Source organism: Sciurus vulgaris (assembly GCF_902686455.1).
Source record: "Sciurus vulgaris genome assembly, chromosome: 2".
NCBI lineage: Eukaryota > Metazoa > Chordata > Mammalia > Rodentia > Sciuridae > Sciurus > Sciurus vulgaris.
Window position 1 is genome coordinate 106,851,576 of NC_136462.1, and position 18,939 is coordinate 106,870,514.

General features: G+C 33.2%; 1 protein-coding gene and 1 pseudogene across 3 annotated transcripts in view; one reads left to right on the forward strand and one right to left on the reverse strand.

Annotated features, from left to right (window-relative positions):
* Nucleotides 1–18,939, forward strand: part of MINDY2 (MINDY lysine 48 deubiquitinase 2) — an 80,541-nt gene that overhangs the window by 55,129 nt on the left and 6,473 nt on the right. For both annotated transcript variants that reach the window (XM_079125918.1, XM_079125917.1), the window contains exons 5-7: nt 1,470–1,572; nt 10,190–10,332; nt 17,806–17,979. In XM_079125918.1, coding sequence (XP_078982044.1) covers nt 1,470–1,572; nt 10,190–10,332; nt 17,806–17,979 — 420 coding nt within the window. The remainder of the gene's footprint in view (nt 1–1,469; nt 1,573–10,189; nt 10,333–17,805; nt 17,980–18,939) is intronic.
* On the reverse strand, nt 3,637–4,150 carry LOC306653084 (cytochrome c oxidase subunit NDUFA4-like; annotated as a pseudogene). Its single transcript has one exon. The product of its transcript is annotated as a cytochrome c oxidase subunit NDUFA4-like (transcript).

Below are 18,939 nucleotides of genomic sequence, written 5' to 3' on the forward strand. Positions count from 1 at the left end.
ATAGCCCAAGGATATTCTCTCAAAGAAAAGATCTTATTTGGTTCTCCATCAATAGACTAACAAGTAACTATATCTTTATATTTTAAGCTAATGTGAAAAGTTTAAGATATATATATATACATAAACCATTTTCCACAATTTACTGCTTTGGATTTCTCTTTTTATTTTACTTTACTTTCCTCTTGTTTTATTTTATTGTAGTGTGTAGTATTGGGGATCAAACCCAAGGCCTCTTACATGCTAGGCCAGCATACTACCACTGAGCTACATCCCCAACCATTTTTATTTTATTTTGAGACAAGGTCATCAAAGTTGCCCAGGGCTGCCCTTTGAACTTGTGATCAAGTAACCTGAGCCTGGGACTTTTTTAGATCTTTTAAATTAACCCCTTTGTTTGAGAAACACTATCAAGAGTACTACTTGCACAAATGTATGTTGAGAACTGTGATACTCAGTAAATATTCAAGATGATCATTTAGATGTAGGAAGAAAACATCTCCCTCTTACTTTTCTTTGAATCATTTATTTAATTTTTATTTCTGTTTTTGTTACGTGTTTAATATATTAATACCATAATACATGTACACAATTTAAAAACAAATATATTTTTAGGGATGGGAAGGCTATAAAAATTATTTTTCTTCTAGTCAAAGCTAAAGATAATAGAAGAAAAGTAAAGCCCAATTATATTTCTTATAGCTTAAAAGTTTAAATTTACTTTTCTACTATACCTCTAAAGACAAAGATTAAATAAGAATCCTGTGGCAAATACTGTTCTTGATTAATATGTATTAACCTTTCTCCAGGAAAATAACATTAGTTATATCTATTCATATTTCCACTGTACTTCACTAGGAATTAAATAATAAATAAAATATAAGAACTTTGTTAACTCTATGAATTAACAAGTTTACGTTTATCTTGCTTTAAATGTGAAATAAACACTGAAGTTTTCTTATTTTATATACTGAAATAATTCACATGTATTTTAATCACTTAAGTACATCTTTTTAACCTTAATAAAGTTGTGGTGCACATGTGTAATCTCATCTACCTGGAAAGCTGAGGCAGGAGAACCACAAGTTCAAGACCAGCATGAGCAACTAAGTGAGTTTTCACCTCAAAACAAAAAATAAAAAGGACTGGAGATATAACTCAGTGCTCAAGACCCTGGGTTCAGTTCCCAGTACCTTAAAAAACAAACAAGAAATAAAGTTGCATGTAATCTGATTTTATCATTTTTGCATAACTGAAATAAACTAGACAGTATCTTAGATAATGTGTTATACTGAGCTATAAACAAAATTGGAAACCGTTGCATGTTGATTTCACTGCTAATTTTCTTTTTTTCATAAGTATTACTTTTATATTTATATTGTATTAGAATAAAATCCTAAAAAGTGATTTGGATTTCTTTTGTTATTGTTTGTAATTTACCATAATTAGTGAGATAGTCATTTGTTTTCTAGATTGATGACATTGTAAAAGCTGTTGGTAACTGCAGCTACAACCAACTAGTGGAGAAGATCATCTCTTGTAAGCAATCAGACAATAGTGAGCTGGTTAGTGAAGGTGGGTGAGTGCTGCTGCTACTTGACTTTTTTATTCTTGGCAAAATAACTTGTCTTAAAACTTAATATCTTTCTTACATAAGACTTCTAAAAATACAAGTGATGCTACTTGTAGAAATTAAGTAATCATTCATAAAAGTGCCAATGAGAGATTTTTCCTAGAACCCTTTTCACTTGACTTATAAAATCAGGTCTGGATACTAAAAAAGGCTTTGGAATCACTTGCAAGCTTTGGTATGGTTAATTACTCAGAGGTTACTGATAATTACTCTTTTTAAAAGGGATTATTATTTGGGAGGACTGAGTAGATTTTATAATTTATCATGAGCATTTCAATGGACAGAAATGAATGTTGTGTGCTAAAGTATTCTATTTTAGCAGACCTCTTCCTTATGTTTCAGTATAAGACATTATATTAAAGCCCTATTCTTTATCAGAGTATGCCTATGTATATTAGTATCTTACTGAAATTAGCAAATTTATCATCACAAAAGCAGCTTAATACTTTTTTCAGCTGTGTTCCGGTCAATGAGGGGAAAAGGAGATTTAAAACCAGAATGCTATCAAGAACCACAGCATTTGGATACACCTTCCCTACCACCTACTTTACTTTTTCATAAATGTACACAAATACTAAATACTGTTATTTTCTTTTTTTAAAAGGATAAACAAGAAAGAGAAGCAGGGATAAATTTCATTCTATCTCAGACACACAACTCTTATGTGAAGTATAATAAAAATTCACTACAATTATACATCTTTTAAATCAAAGCAAATGACTACAAGAATATATGAGAATATAAAAGATGTATACACAAATTCCCCATTATATTAATAATCAGAACCCACCTAATTATATTACTCAATTATCCAGAAATTTGACACATTTATGCAGGTGGTAAGAAAATAAATTACATTTAATTGATATTGGTCTTTACTTGCAAGAAACATATTAATACAGTGACATGGATTATTGACTTGGATGTCAACTTTCACTACAACTTAAAGCAAAAAAACTTAAATTTTAAGAAGAAACAATAAAATCTGTTTTAAGAATATTTTCTCTCAGTAAATAAAATTCAACTCGTTAGAACTACATTCCTGTCCATGCACTCATTACCAAATGTATATTCCTAAAAAGAAGTCCATAAGAAAATTCCTATGAAATCTGCTTTCTTGGTAATGTTCAATATACTAGTAGAGTTATGCTATTCATTAGTAATCAAAGGAACAATAAGATTTAGAAAGCAGTAACAGACAGAATGATAGCCAATAAGGGATGTTTGAGTGAACAGATTTTAGGGTAAGAAACTGCTGGAAAAACTTTTTTAAGCCAGACTGCAATGCTACAAAGAACAGTACTAGTACACTAATTAACACAATGAATACCCAAAAAATTAGTCCCTGCATCACTCCCTATTCCTTAACTTGATGTTACACCTCTTATTTCTCTGACATTTATTCCTTAGGATAATGAGAAACTATAGCTGATTTATGTAGTGTTAGTAATTTTGGGAGAACGTGAAAGCAAGGAAGGAATCACCCTCTGTAATGTCATACATACTGGGCATATTTATTGATTAATTCCTTGATATACAAATTTTGTAATAGTGAAATTATGGATAACAAGTTTTTCATATTAAAGAATAATTATATGTGGAATTCAGTGCAGTTAAAAAGCTAAACTAGTTTTTTGTTTATAAGAAATTGCAAAAACTTCTATAAGGCAGTAAGAAATGATACATCAGAAAGAAAATACCACAGCTGGGCATGGTGGTACACATCTGTAATCCCAACAACTGGGAAGGCTGAGGCAGGAAGCAAATGCCAAGATAGCCTGGGCAATTTAGTGAGACCCTTGAGACCCTGTCTCAAAAATAAAATTGAAAAGGCTGAGATGTAGCTTGGTGGTAGAGCATTTACCTAGCATGTATGATTTTTTACTTAAGAATAGCATTTATTTTTCCTCCATCATTTGTCTTTATCATGTTCTGTTGGCATTTGCTTTTGGTTGATGGGGTAAAATACCTAAGAAAAACAACTTGGAGGAGGAAAGATTTATTTATTTTTTTTCAAGTTTCACAGATTTATTCGTCAGTGTAATAAACTCTAATAAATCAACATGATTTCATGCATTTAAAGGAGAAGTATTTCCTGGTTAAGTGGAAAATTATGCAGATGGCTTCTTAAAGACCTTCATTCTAAGCAGCTTTATAGTGAAATATTTCAGTTAGAAGTCTGGACCTTCTTTCTTCTGTTTGCTGTAATCCACATTCACTGAGTAACTTGTATTGATCATTGGGACCCAGTTTGTTCCAGGGTTCTGGGTTATTCTTCCTGTCCCAACTGACATCTGGATTGAACAATGCCAGATGCATCACATACAGTGCTGCTCCAGTCCCTCCTGCTCCAATAAATAAGAAGAGGGGAATCAAGCTTGGATGCTTCTTGGCCTGACCGATGATCTGGCGGAGCATGTTTGCAACTGAGGGCTCCAGCCCCCAAAGCGATAAAAATAACTCTGCGGGGCCCAAGATCAAGCAACTTCTGCAGAAAGATTTATTTTTACTTAGAGGTTTTAATCCCTGGTTGACTGGCTCCATTGTTTCCACCCAGGTGTGGGGAAGGGTGGATGACAAGAAATACCCTTCCAGTGCATGTCTCCAGGGACCTATCTCCTCCAGCTAGGCCCCATTTCCTACAGTTTCCTCATCATCCAATCACTTCCCCAAATCCCCAACTCTGCATGTTGCTGCATTTGAGACCAAGACTTCAATATGAGGGGCACTTCATATCTAAACATAGTGTTCTTGAATATAGTATTTAATTGAAACAGTCTGCTTTGTTTTTCTATTTAGCCTTCAACTGTACCTTTCCTTTTGACTCAATAAAATATGCCAAACTGGTTTGTTTCTAATCTTAAACGCTTTGGTCCTAGATGATAATTACTACTTCTTTTTTTTTTTTTTTTTAATGAGAAAATTCAAACACTTCATGTGTTATCAAGGTACAGAGTATAGGAAATACTTTTGGTAGCATTTTCTCTTTTTAAGGAAAAAAAATGTTATTCAACTGACATAGAATTTGATATTCTCTCAACTTATTTCATATAACATTAATTTTCTTTTGATGCTGAGACCTTATAAGAGTAAAAGCATAGAACTTTTACATGTACATAGAGTACATATTATTTGGTACCTCTTTGAAATGTTAGTACATTTTGGATCTAGTTATAATTACAGATTGTGTCATGACAGCAAAATCAATAAGGAAAAATAAATAGTACTTGCTGCCAGCCTTCACTAGAGCTTGACTTTTAATTCCAGATACTCTCTCTGGAATAATTGTTTTTTAAAACAATAGGTTATAGGACAAAAATATGCTTATAAAAATAATTCCAGGATATTTGTACACTCAATCAAATATTTATTGAAACTATACTATATGGTATAAACACTGAATACTAGAGTTTGAATCTATTATTGTTCAAGCACTCTACAAACTGAGCTATAACTCCAGCTCGACTTACATTGTTTTTTATTAAATAATATTAGTTTCTTTTTCCTCTAGCTTTAATTTTTGAGAATCTCAAACCCATAAAAAAGTTGGGAATAGCACAGTGAACATTTACATTCACTTTTCTTAAATTCACCAATTATTATCATATTGAATATTTGCTTTTTTCTAACTCATCAGTGCTTGATCATTTGTCTCCAAAGAAAAAGAAATTCACCTATTTAAAGTCTTCTCTATAATCACAATATAATTATCTCAGGCAATTTGGCATTTATACACTACTATCTAATATAAGGTTAATATTCAGAATTTTTTAGCTTTCCCAATAATGTACCTTAAAGCTTTAATTTTTTTTCAGTGTAGTCTTTAATCAAAGATCAATTAGTTATCTTTATTATCTTATAATGTAGGAAAAAAAACCCTAATATTTTTCCTTTTTCTTTCTTTTCTTTCCTGCTTTTTAAAAAAAATCTGTGAAATTTACTTTTATTTTCAATAGTCCAGGCCAGTTGTTTTATAAAATAACCCTTAATTTGGATTTATCTGATTGTTTCCTCATGAGAAGTTTCAAATTATGTATTTTTGGCAGTATGCTAGATAGATGACACTGTGTTCTTCCTAATGCATCAAGTCAGGGGGCACACAGCTGATTATCCCATTATTGGTGATGTACACTTTGATCAAGATGGTACAGGCCAAAATTTTTTGTAAAGATATCCTTTTTCCTTTATAATTAATAAATAACCAGTGATGTTCTGCACTGAAACCGAATGTCCTTTTCTTAATAATTTACTCAGTAGATTATGCTTTCATCTATTCTAGCCTGAATTAGTTATTACTCTGGTGGTTATGATATTTTTATTATTCCACCTGCATTTATTTGTTGTTATTCTTCTATAAAATATGGTTTTCCCTTTTCTTCGGTATCCCTTACTAAAAAAAAAATTTTTTTAAATAATAATATAAACTCATGAATTCTTAATTAGGATATTATAGTTCATTATTATCATTGTTCTTTTTGACACTTAAATTGTTCCAGATATGGCCATTAGGATGCCTTCATGTTGGGTCCTGTGTTCTTCTGTTAAGTCCTTACCATTTTTTGAGCCCTTTATTTTTTGGCACAATGAAATGTTCTTGGCTCCCTCCGGCTCTCCTGGAACCATATAAATCTCCATCTTTTTAAAGAAAATCTGAGCATTTGTCACATGAAAAAAAAGTGTTTTGTGGCCAGACACGGTTGTGCATGCCTGTAATCCCAGCAGCTTGGGAGGCTGAGACAGGAGGATTCCGAGTTCAAAGCCAGCCTCAGTAATTTAGCAAGGCCCTAAGCAACTTAACAAGGAAAAAAAGAAAAAAGAAAAAAATAGTATTGCCCAAATCATCTTGTAGAAAAAATATATTAATATAATGTATATGATATTTGAAACTTAAAATTATAAAAAGAAAATTAATTTGTTTAAAGCTGTCACAGTGACAAAAGAGTTCTGACCATGCTTAAATTTGCTTTTTTTTTTACATCTTAAGCTGGTGTCATCTTTATCCAAGCTTAAATTTGAATGCAAATTTCAACAAGATCACATCTAGACAATATATTTAAATAAATCATGTTTCCTTTCCTCTTATTTCTACTTTCTGTTCCCTTTTGACTAATTTTATTGTCTCTCTTCCTAACTTTACCTTCTTTAAGGGAATAGGGCATTCATATTGCCTAATAACTTTCTAGTAACAGAAAAAAATTTTATAAGCTCATTTATGATTGAATTTATGCATATAAGAAATATTTTTGAGCATATTGATCTTTCAGGAAAAAAGTGATATATGCATGTACAAATACATAATAACAAATACAACTGTAATGTACCAATAAAAATATGGAATAAAGAATTTTTAAAAAAGTGTTTAATTTAAATTTATTTTCAGTAATAACATTCTTTTATTATTATCATCATATTAGGGTTTTTTTTAACCTCTAGTATCACTAATTCTATAAAAATGAAATTGAAATTTAATTTGAATGCTGCAAGTGAACTCTGTTATTTCAAACAGTGAACTATTTGAAGCAATATAGATAAGTAAGTGCTATATAACATGGAGTCATATACCAAAATTTGTTTAATTCATCATAAAAATTTGTACCTAGATTAGTCTTTTCAATATTCTACTAAAATCACTGTTTTACAGATGTCAGGAGAATTGGGAAATAGTGTTTTGTAATTTTTAATATTGCTTTATGATTTAGGGACACATATAATTAAATTGGAATTTATGATTATCTGCACTAAATCTTGATATATTTTAACACCAGTAATAAGTCTCCTGAATGCCAGTCTTCACTTTACCATTACTAGTTTAATGTCCTTGAGTAAGTGATTTATTCTTTGTGAATCTGTCTCCTATTTTATAAAAAGAAGCAACTAAGAAAGACTTTTCATACATTAAATATTTGAATTTTCAGGCTGGGGATATAGCTCAGTTGGTAGAGGCCCTGGGTTCAATCCCCAGCACCACCAAAAAAAAAAAAAAAAAAATTGAATTTTCACACTAACATGAAATTAATGTCCTGTATCTCCACTGAATTTCTGTATCTTTATTTGGCAGGGGGAAAAAGGGGATGCTGGGAATTGAACTTTTACAAAGGCGCTTTACACAAACAACACTGAGCTACATCCCTGACTCTTTTTGCTTTAAGACAGGATCTCACAAAGTTGCTTAGGGCATTGCTAAGTGGCTGAGACTAGTCTCAAACTTGCAATCCTCCTGCCTCAGCCTCACAAACCACTGGGATTACAGGCATGTGCTACCACACCTGGCTTTTTGTATCTTTAAAAAAAGGGATTTGTAGAGAAAATGTGTGCAAGTGAGCTGTGTAAGGAGCGTTTAGAAAAATCTTTCTGAAAGAAGCATTTAGTGACATGGGTATTACAGACAGGAGTGGTATTTTTCAGCATAAGCAAAGTGTTTCATTTTTAAATTATACACAATAGTAAAAACTTTATACATCTACTTGGTAACTTAGAACTTGAAGAATAATAATGGGAGAGGAAAACTATTGTTTCCTCAAGAATTTATAAACTCCAGAAGTTGCAGTTACAGTATCAATTTCCTTTGGTTGTAGCCTCTTCCTTTCCTACCTTAATCAAGTCCTTGGAAAAGTGTGTATTTTTAACTTTTATAACCACTTTGCAGCTTTAAGTGCTACAGCTTGTTACCAAGGAATGGAGAGGCAGTAGAATAGATACATTACCTAGCTGCTTCTGGCCTTGCCAACTTTCTACCAGTTTTATTTTCAATTTCTTATTGAGGCATTAATTTCTTATTACAATTTAATCTTTACTCCCTGTATTTGCACCTCTCAGCTTGCTTATAAAACTTTTTAGAAGAACTTCCCCACCTAGTGCTTCATTTTTTTTCCTTCTAAAGGAAGAAAGGGGAAGGAGGGAAAGAGAAAGAAGAGAAATATATGTTTCTAAAAATTTTTATATAATTGATTCTCATTGCTTGCAGTGCAATGTTCTGTGTTGTCATGTCACAGGAATTAGTGAATGCTAAGCTATTGTTCCTAGGCAAAACACAAGATTAGGTTCTTTTGGGGGCAGTGTGGGGGAGGGGATTTGCCGGGATTGAACCCAGGGGCATTTAAGCACTGAGTCACATCCCGATCCCCTTTTATTTTTTATTTTGAGACATGGTCTCACTAAGATGCTTAGGGCCTAACTAAATTGCTCAAACTGGCTTTGAACTTATGATCCTCCTGAGCTCTCGGATTATAAGATGTGCACCACTGCGCCTGGCTTGGCTAGCTACTTAAGAGCATTTTTGTCAACCAGTCTATAACCTTACTTTATGAGTGTTTCTGTCTTTAAAAATACCTTATTTAATATATATTATTGGATTGACATTAAATTCATAGCCAACAACACTATAACTCATGCTGAACAAAGCTCATCTGACATGTATTTTCTCCATCACAGCCTTTCCCCACTTAGTTACTAGCCATCATGATTTCAACCTTATGCTTGGGCAAGGATTGGGTGGGGGCAACATTTCAAACAGGAAAAAATTTACCAACAAAAAGTACAAAAATGTGAAAAACATGGCACTAAATAAACCATGAAAAGGATACTTGTCTGTGGTATGAGCTAAAACAAGAAGGCAGAATGTTGCCTTGTTTGTCTTCAACTGGGCAATTCAAATTTTTTGCCTGTCCTCAGATATCCACAAGTGACCATGAAAGTGCTGTGAGTATTGATTTTCAAGTATTTATAAATAACTTTTAGCTAGTACATAAATTCATAAATTTGCCATTAATGAGGATCAACTGTACCATATAGATTTTAAAATAAAATTCAGATAACTTCTATGTATTTCAGATAACTTCTATATGTTTCAGAAAGAAAAGTGATAATATCTATTTCTAAATTTCGTATATCTCCATTATGAGTGGCATATATTAGAGATTAGGATAAAAATGGCATCAGCTATCCTACTGCTTTCTGTTCAGTTTTATGCCTACTTTTAGGTGTAAGGCAAGAATTTGACAATTTAAATTTGAAAATTATCTGGGATCTCTGTTAAAAGCTTAAGATTACTTAAGTAACAATTTGTTAAGCAATTTGTACTAAAGTAATTCGTTAAGGCTAGTTTTGATTTCTAAACACCTAGCCATTGGGGTATTCACTGTTGGACATACATCTTTCCTACCCACTTTTTAAATTACTAACTTCTACCTTTTTATTTGCTTTAAAGGGTTTTAGTTTTATTGAAGTGTCTGTCTGTGTCTGTTATTGTAAGCTGCCTGAATTCATTTTTGTAAGTCAAGTATAAGTAAATATTTTATTTTACAAGTAAATATTTTATTTTATAAGTAAATATTTATTTTATTGATTTATTTTTTTTTTTTTTTCTACCTGACAGTTTCTTTAGGATGGGAATGACTTCTATACCTAAATTAGAAAGATGAATCTCCAATTTGGGGCCACCATAATAGGAAAAGTTTTATATTGATTGACCTTTCTACATACTTAAACACAACATTAATAGAAAAGAATAACTCATTTTGAAATTCTTCTTCCATCTAATATTATGCATTGGTTCCATAGGCTTTGTAGCTGAGCAGTTTCTAAATAATACAGCCACTCAACTGACATACCATGGATTATGTGAACTAACTTCAACCGTTCAGGAAGGAGAACTTTGTGTGTTCTTTCGGAATAATCATTTTAGCACCATGACCAAATACAAGGTATGATATAGAAATAGCTATTTAATTATTATTCTAAGTCAAAGGAGCTTGATTTAGGGATATTGTTTGATTTGCTTCAAAATAAAAGATTATAGGGTAGTATTCCTTAACTATCAAATAGTGAAGGTAATTATTAAACATTTCTTTAAGATGGAATGGATTAGCAATTGAAGTGTTACCTCAAATCAGTTTCTGTTTCTAAATTAAGTCTCAATTTCTTTTTCACAGATTATTACATTAAGAAGTATTTATTTTTTAAAAGGGGGAAAAATACCCTAGAGGTAAAACTAGGATGACTTAATAATGGATGCTTACATTCAAGCACTAAAGGTGATTTAAAGTAAGCACTAAGATTTACCTGTGCACACCTGTAATCTACCCAAGAGACTAAAGTAGGAGGATCATTGAGTTCAAGGCCAGCCTGTACAACATAGCAAGACCCAGTATTTAAAAAGAAAAGAAAGAAAAATTGTCTTTATGGTAGTATTGACTGTGATTAATGTTATCTGTGTGACTTTAAATTCTTATTTTAGTGCCTTTTGTGGCCCTGTCAAAGGGGGGAAATCCCCTTTTTGTTATCTCTTACATCTATCCCTTTTGTTTTTTTAGGTGTCACCTAGTTCAGGAGTCTATCAATTTGTACCTAGACTTCTGAGGTAGAATATCATTATTCCCATATCAGTAATACAGCTGAAATATTCAATAGCACCCAGTACCTAGAGGATAAAAATGCAAGATATGTTCCGCTAGTCCCTGTTGCCAATACTTTGTGTAAGCCAAAATAGTTTCTTTTCATTAACAGTCCATCATGCTTTTTCATTTCTACACCTTTACTGCCATTCTTTCTCCGTTCAGAAAGCTCTCCTCATTTCTTTTTATCTATCCAAATATTACCTGTCTTGGAACTCGGGTGTCACTCAGTGATAGAGCATTTTGCCTAGCTATGTGCAAGGCCCTGCATTTGATCCCCTTTCTCTCTCTCTCTCTCTCTCTCTCTCTCTCTCTCTGTCTCTCTGTCTCTCTCTGACACACACACACACACACACGCAAAGAAAAAAGAATTAGAGCATTTTGCCTAGCTATGTGCAAGGCCCTGCATTTGATCCCCTTTCTCTCTCTCTCTCTCTCTCTCTCTCTCTCTCTCTCTCTCTCTCTCTCTGTCTCTGACACACACACACACACACACGCAAAGAAAAAAGAAAAAAAATGACCTATTCTTTAAGAAGCATTTCAAACACTAACCCTTCAGGAAAACTACCCCTTCTCTTCCTAAAGCAATGGTTCTTGACCCAGATTATATGCTAGAACTACCTGGGGAGCTTTTAAAAAAATACCCATGCCCAGAACTTATACCAACTCAATTAAATCAGAACCTCTGGAGGTAGGACCTGAGCATCTCTTGGGTTTTGTTTGTTTGTTTGTTCTATTTCCTTTATTTCCATTAAACCATCTTTCCAATCGTGAGAGTTTTAGATAAGACATATGTTTTACTTTTGGCAAGCACCCATTGAATGCATTATTTATAAGGGTTAGAGACATTTCTTAATTGATCCAGAGACTGATTACCTGATTTACAACAGAATTTTTAACATTTTGGCTATGGATGTGGAACCAGAAACTGAATAGGAATGCTATAAAAATCCTAAAACAAGAGCCAGATACAATGGCACCTTCCTATGGTCCTACTTACTTGGGAGGCTAAGACAGGAGAATCTCTTGAGCCCCAGAGTTTGAGACCAACCTGGACAATGTGTCTCAACAATAACAACAATAAAATAGTTCTTTCAGGAATTTGTACCTAAAAAAAAAAAATACTGAAAAATACATAAAACTTGGGGGTGAGAGAGGTTTTTTCCCACAAATACCAATTTGGATAGGGTAGAAGATTATGCCACTGTTTTATCAAATTTGTTCAACAATAAAACTATTATTCTCTTCCACAAATTCTTGGATTTTTAGAGTGTTTATAGCTCTTTGTAAACTTGGGACTGAGGGAATCTGTTTTCTCACAGGACATAAGGGAAAAAAATAGCTTGTTTTTCAAACCAAATAAGGCTGCTTTAATACTACATTAGGTCTTCATAATGCCATCCAACTAAAACCGTGAAATCTTTGTCATCTAAAGAAGTGTTTTGGAACTCTAGAGATTATGAGCTATGGCCTTACCCCACACCCCCACCCATTGGTACTGGGAATGAACCCAGGGATGCTCTACAAATGGAGCTACATCCCCATTCCTTCCATCTTACTCTACTGACCCACTCCACCCTTTTTTTTTTTTTTCCTGAGATACTAAATTATACAGGCAAGTCTCAGATTTGCAATCTTCCTGCCTCATGACTGCTTTTCAATAGCATAAATATATTAGGATCTGAAAGCTGAATGAGGACATTGGAGGAGAGCAGATGCTTTTCAGGAATATTCCTGTGGGTACAGATAGTATAAAACAATATTTTATCCAAGCAGGAAACTTGAAAGTGTAAAAATGAGTCATAAATAAACTATATCTTGGCCTGGGCTCAGAGGCACACACCTGTAATCCCAGCTGCTTGGGAGACTGAGGCAAGAGGATCTGGACCTCAAAGCCAGCCTTGGCTAAAGTGAGGCGTTAAGCAACTCAGTGAGACCGTGTCTGTAAATAAAATATAAAATAGGGCTGGGGGTGTGAGTCAGTGGTTGAGTAACCCTGAGTTCAATCCCTAGTACCAAAACAATAAATAAGTAAGCTACCTCTTTCCTTTTAGATCTGTTTTGCTTCTCATAGCATTTATATGATTATGAATATTAGATTCTTATCATTACCTAATTTTTTTAAATATATTTTTTAGTTGTAGACAGATACAATATCTTTATTTTTATGTGGTGCTGAGGTCGAACCCAGTGCCTCACATGTGTTAGGCAAGCGCTCTACCACTGAGCTACAACCCCAGCCTTCATTACCTAATTTTATATCCAAGATTTAGTTATTATATTTTATTTTTATGATCCTCCTTTTTAAGTATTTTCTACTTGCTCTTAACAAAAATAAACTGCTAATTACTTGGCCCCTGTCTAAATCATATAACTTCTAGAACTTCGGTTCACATAAGGATATCTGCTGTTTCCCCATTGTGACTCCGTCTGGATCATCCTTTGATCATATCAGTCTTTATTTTCATGTCATAACTGTTTTCCTTCATTCTTGGTTTTAAATTACTGATATCCCCCTGGAGTATATTCAAACCTAATGTTCTGACATTGGTTTTTTGTTTGTTTGTTTGTTTTAACTTTTATTTAGGGATTAGAAGTGAAAAATAGTTCAGAAGGAGTACAGTTCTGAATTTATACTGGAGCCAAGTTAAAAATAAATTTTATTTTTATTCTGAATGAATACTAAAGCCATTTTTAAAAAATAAGTTTCTGGGCTGGGATGTAGTGCAGTGGTAGAGCACTTGTCTAGCATGTATGAGACCCTGGATTCAGCCTCCAGTATCACAAAAATGAATATAAACCGAGTATGGTGGTGCATGCCTATAGTCCCAGCAGCTCAGGAGGCTGAGGCAGGGGTATCACAAGTTCAAAGCCAGCCTGAGCAACTTAGCGAGGCACTAAGCAATTCAGTGAGTCTCTGAATAAAATAAACAAAAAGGGCTGGGGATGTGGCTCAATGGTTAAGTGACCCTGAATTCAATCCCTGGTACCAAATAATAATAATAATAATAAAATGTTTATTCTGTTTCCTTTTAGACTAAGGCTAGAGTAGCAATTGTTTTCCCATCAAATACTATATATAAGTAAAACTCCATTAAATTTAGTTATTTTTAAAGGTCAGCTTTTTGTTGCTGTGACCAAAATACCCAAAAAGAACAATTTAGAGAAGGAAAAGTTTAATTTTAGGCTCACATTTCAGAGTTCTCAGTTCATGATGGGCCACCTTCATTGCTCTGGGCCCAAAATGAGGCAGAACATCGTGGTGGAAAGGTGTGGCAGAGGAAAGCTGCTCACCTCATGGAAACCAGAAAGTAGAGAGAGCAAGAGATGCCAGGGATGAAACATAAACCCCAAAAGCATGCCCTAGTGACCTGACTTCCTTCAGCCATGCCTACAGTTACCACCCAGTTAGTTCATTTCTATTATTAATTTATCAAATGGATTAAACCTCCAATTAGGTCACAGCTCTCATAATTAATCATTTTACTTCCTGCATTATCACAGGGGATGGGGGGAACCTCGTTTCCAAACCATAACAGTGGTTGGTACATTAAAAATTGTCACTTTATTTCAAAATTAAGAGAAAGGGAAAGATGTGAGAAAAGGAAAGTGATAAGACTGAATAGTACAGAGAGATATATTATCTTTTTCACTTTATAGAAAACAGAAGATAGACACAGAAACTGAGATTTAGGTATTACTCATGAATAAAACTATCTTCTGTTTATTAAACAATTAATGGGTCCTAAGATGTAGTTCAGTGATAGAGATTTTGCCTAGCTTGTAGGAGACCATGAGTTTGATTATCAACACAGCAAACAAAGCAATTATGTGCCTTGTACTATATTAAGCATTTTACATTTATCTCATTTAATCTTTATAACTCCCCTATAGGGTGTGGATTTTATTATTATTATTATTCTCACTTTATAGCCAGGAAACAGACTTAAAGACACTAAGTAACTTACCTAAGACCACTCAGCTTGTAAGCAGCACCAATATGACTTTCAAGTCAACAGCTATGCCTCACTGCCTCTCTAGGTAGCTCTGTGTGGATGAGATTGATGTTTGTTAAGTAGCTTTAAGGTTTGTCTTTCAATTATAAACTACCTTAGAAATGCTCTTAGAAATTTATAAATTTGGGGGTTGGGAATATTGCTCACTGGTAGAGTACTTGCCTTGCAAGCGCAAGGCCCTGGCTTTGATCCCCAGCACAAGAAAAAAAAAAAAAAAAGGAAGAAAGAAAAGAAAAAAATTATAAAATTTAAAATTATAAAATGCATTAGGGCTGGGAATGTAGCCCAGCAATAGAGTGCTTGCCAAGCATGCGGGAAATACTGAAATACTGAGTTCAATCATAAACAAACAAATAAATAAAAACTTTAAAATGTATAAAATATTTAGGTGTGGTGGTACATGCTTATTATCCTAGCTGCCCAGGAAGTAGAGGCAGGAGGATTCCATGTTCAAGGCCAACCTCAGCAACTTAGTGAGACCCTGTCTCAAAATAAAAAGGGCAGGGAGTGTATTTCAGTGGTAAAGTACCCCAGGGTTCAATCCCCAGTACCAAAAAAAATAAATAAAAATGAAGAAGAAATTTATAAAATACTTAAAAACTTTGTCTTAGAGTACCTTTATATCACTTCATAAAATCCAAAGATGTTAAGTAATTTGAATCCAAGCTAGTTAATCTAAAATATTCAGTCAGTGCATTTTTCCATGCTTGAAAGACTAAAATTAATTTATTTGAGAAGTTTTATTTTTATCAATTTATAAAACTTGACAATATTCTTTTGTAATACAATTGCCTATTTTTAAGTAAAAATTTTCTAGTGTTGTCCTTATCATTTTTATATAATGCATTAATAATTTAAGAATGTAATGTATTCTGTATTAAATAGTTTTTTGAAATTTTTTTCAGTATTTTATTTCATTTTATTTCCTTTACTTATTTTGTAGTGCTGGGAATCAAGCCTAGGGCCTTGTGAATGTTAGGTGAGCACATGCCTGTAATCCCAGCTACTCTGGAGAATGAAGCAGAAAGATCTCAAGTTTTTTGTTTTTGTTTGTTTATTTGTTGTTGTTGTTTTTCTTTCTTTCTCTCTCTCTTTTTTTTTTTTTTTTTTTTTTTTTTTGCGGTGTTGGGGATTGAACCCAGGACCTCGTACTTGAAGATCTCAAGTTTGAGACAACGTGAGCAACTTAGCAAGAACCTGTCTCTAAAAATAAAAACAAAATAAATAAATAAATAAATTTTTAAAAAATAAAAACAAGGCTCTCACTGGGAAACTATTACCCTATGTAAATGCATGATTACACAAATGGTATGCCTCTACTTCATGTAGAGAGAAACAAGATATCCCATTTTTTTACAATAAAAATAAATTTAAAAAGAAAAAAAAAATAAAAACAAGGACTGGGAGTGTAGCTCAGTGGTGGAACTGGCTTGCCTAGCATGCATGAAGCCCTGATTTCAATCCTTAAAACAGCAATAAAGAATAAAAGAAAGAAAGAGCCCCTCCCAGAATTTATTCTTAAGTACCATTTGGAGAAAATCATTAATAAGATTATGGTTATTAAACAACCAATCCAATATATGATCTACATAAAATAAGTTATAATGCAAAGATATGGTATATAGTATGATGAAATTAATTGTGAACATAAGAGAACATGGAAAGTATGATTCTTGAGCAATAGTAGACCCTATATTACTATTATCTAGTGAGACCTCTGAGCAAGTATCAAAAGGTCTTACTTTGGCAAATCTGAAGAAATATATAGACCTCATATAGTATACATGATATATAGATTTTATGTATGATTGGAGTCTGAACTAACACATATGAAAAATTAGAGGTCATAGCTAAATTCTCTTGTTGTGATTGTGAATGTAATTTATTTTAGGCCCAGCAATAGAGATGTAAAAATATATTCTAGCTGGGTGCAGTGGTTCATGCCTCTAATCCCAGTGACTCAGGAGGCTGAAGCAAAAGGACCACAAGTTTAGGCCAGCTTGAACAATTTAGCAAGACCCTGTTTCAAAATAAACATAGAAAAAGGCTGAAGGTTACAGTGTCCTTGGTTAAATCTCCAGTACCACAAAAATAAATAAGCAAACAAATGAACAAATAGGACTGGGGATAGAGCTCCCTAGTAAAGTTCCTTTGGGTTCAATCCCCAGTATAGATCTGAGAATGTATGTATGCTCAGCAGATTCTAGGTTCGAGCTCTCGCATCAAAATATAAAGTAAAATAAAAATATAGTCTGGGGACTAAACGGCAAGAAAACACAATCATAGTGCCAGGAGATTTGGTGCCATAGTAGAAACACAAACAAAATACAAGTGGTGTACAAAGTGAGAGCAATAATGATACAGAGAAAAGAAAAATTGCTATGATTTAGATTAGTCATATAGGTGATTTACAAAACAAACAAAGTCAAGCAGTGTGGTATCATTTTTATTACCTGATTTTTTTTCAGGAACTTGTATAATATTTTTCTATTTTGAAAAATATTACAAATACATGAAGCTGTTTATAAGTCATACGTTAGTATACTGAGAGTTCTTATTTCTGTTTATACTGTAGTGTGCTAATTATAAACTACATTTAAAGCCAGACATATTTGAGCAAATAAGATATCTACTTGGTTTATTTATTCAAAAATGGTTGATAAGGAATAATTAATACTTTCTACAGATTAAAATTTTTCATTAAATGTAATATTAACTAGTTTTGATTCATTCATTTAACACTCTTTTTCTTTTATTTCTTACTAAGGGTCAATTGTATTTGTTGGTAACAGACCAGGGGTTTCTTACTGAAGAAAAAGTTGTTTGGGAAAGCCTGCACAATGTAGATGGTGATGGAAATTTCTGTGACTCCGAATTTCATCTGCGGCCTCCTTCAGATCCTGAAACTGTATATAAAGGACAACAAGATCAAATAGATCAGGTAAACTTATTTTGCCTTCTTCATATTGTTTAAAATATTCTTTTCAAATGTCAATTCAGTGATCCAGATTTTTTTAATTAGATTCATTCTAAATTTATTTGTGAGGTTTTCCTGATACTTCCTAAATAGGTAAGTGATCATTCTATATGTACATTAATTAACACACTTTGGCTCAGAAGGCTTGATCATATTGAACTGTGATGGTCAAAATAAGGAGTTTAAATTTATTCCTATTGCAATAGGGAAGCTATGCCAATTATTAAATATGAAAGTGACATGGTCTACTGTACTTGTTGTTTTTGTTTTTGTACTTGGAGTTGAACCCAGGGGCACTTTGCCACTAAACTACATTGCCAGTCTTTTTGTATTTTTTATTTTGAGACAGGGTCTTACTAAGTTGTTTAGGGTCTCATTGAGTTGCCTATAATGTTCTTGAACTTTCTACCCTCCTGACTTGGCTTCTTGAGTTACTGGAATTACAGGCTTGCAGCACTGTGCCTGACCTGGCTATCGTAATATTTTTAAAAAACAGCTATGCAGAGGATGCATAGGAAGGACATGGATGTAAATAAAGACCAACAATTCAAGTAAGAAGAATTGAAGAGATAAGTGTATATTTTGAGACATATTTTGACTAGTCAGAAAGAGCAGAAAAGAGGGAGTCTAGAAGATATCATACACTGGGCAAAGAGTAGTTAGGTGTTCTAAACTTAAGAGTTCAAGAAAAGGAGGAACAGACAAAGCAGGCAGCCCTAGGAAGTAGAACTTTCATTTAGAACTGAAACAAGATTTTTGCCTACTATAGGTTGGCAGTTTCGGAGCTACAGTGTGTGTATTACTTCGGATATGATGATAATACTAATTCTTCCCTGCTGAGGCATAAATATGGTTATGTTAAACCATGGACATAAATTTTGCTAATAACGGGGCTGGGGAGATAGATCAGTCGGTAGAGTGCTT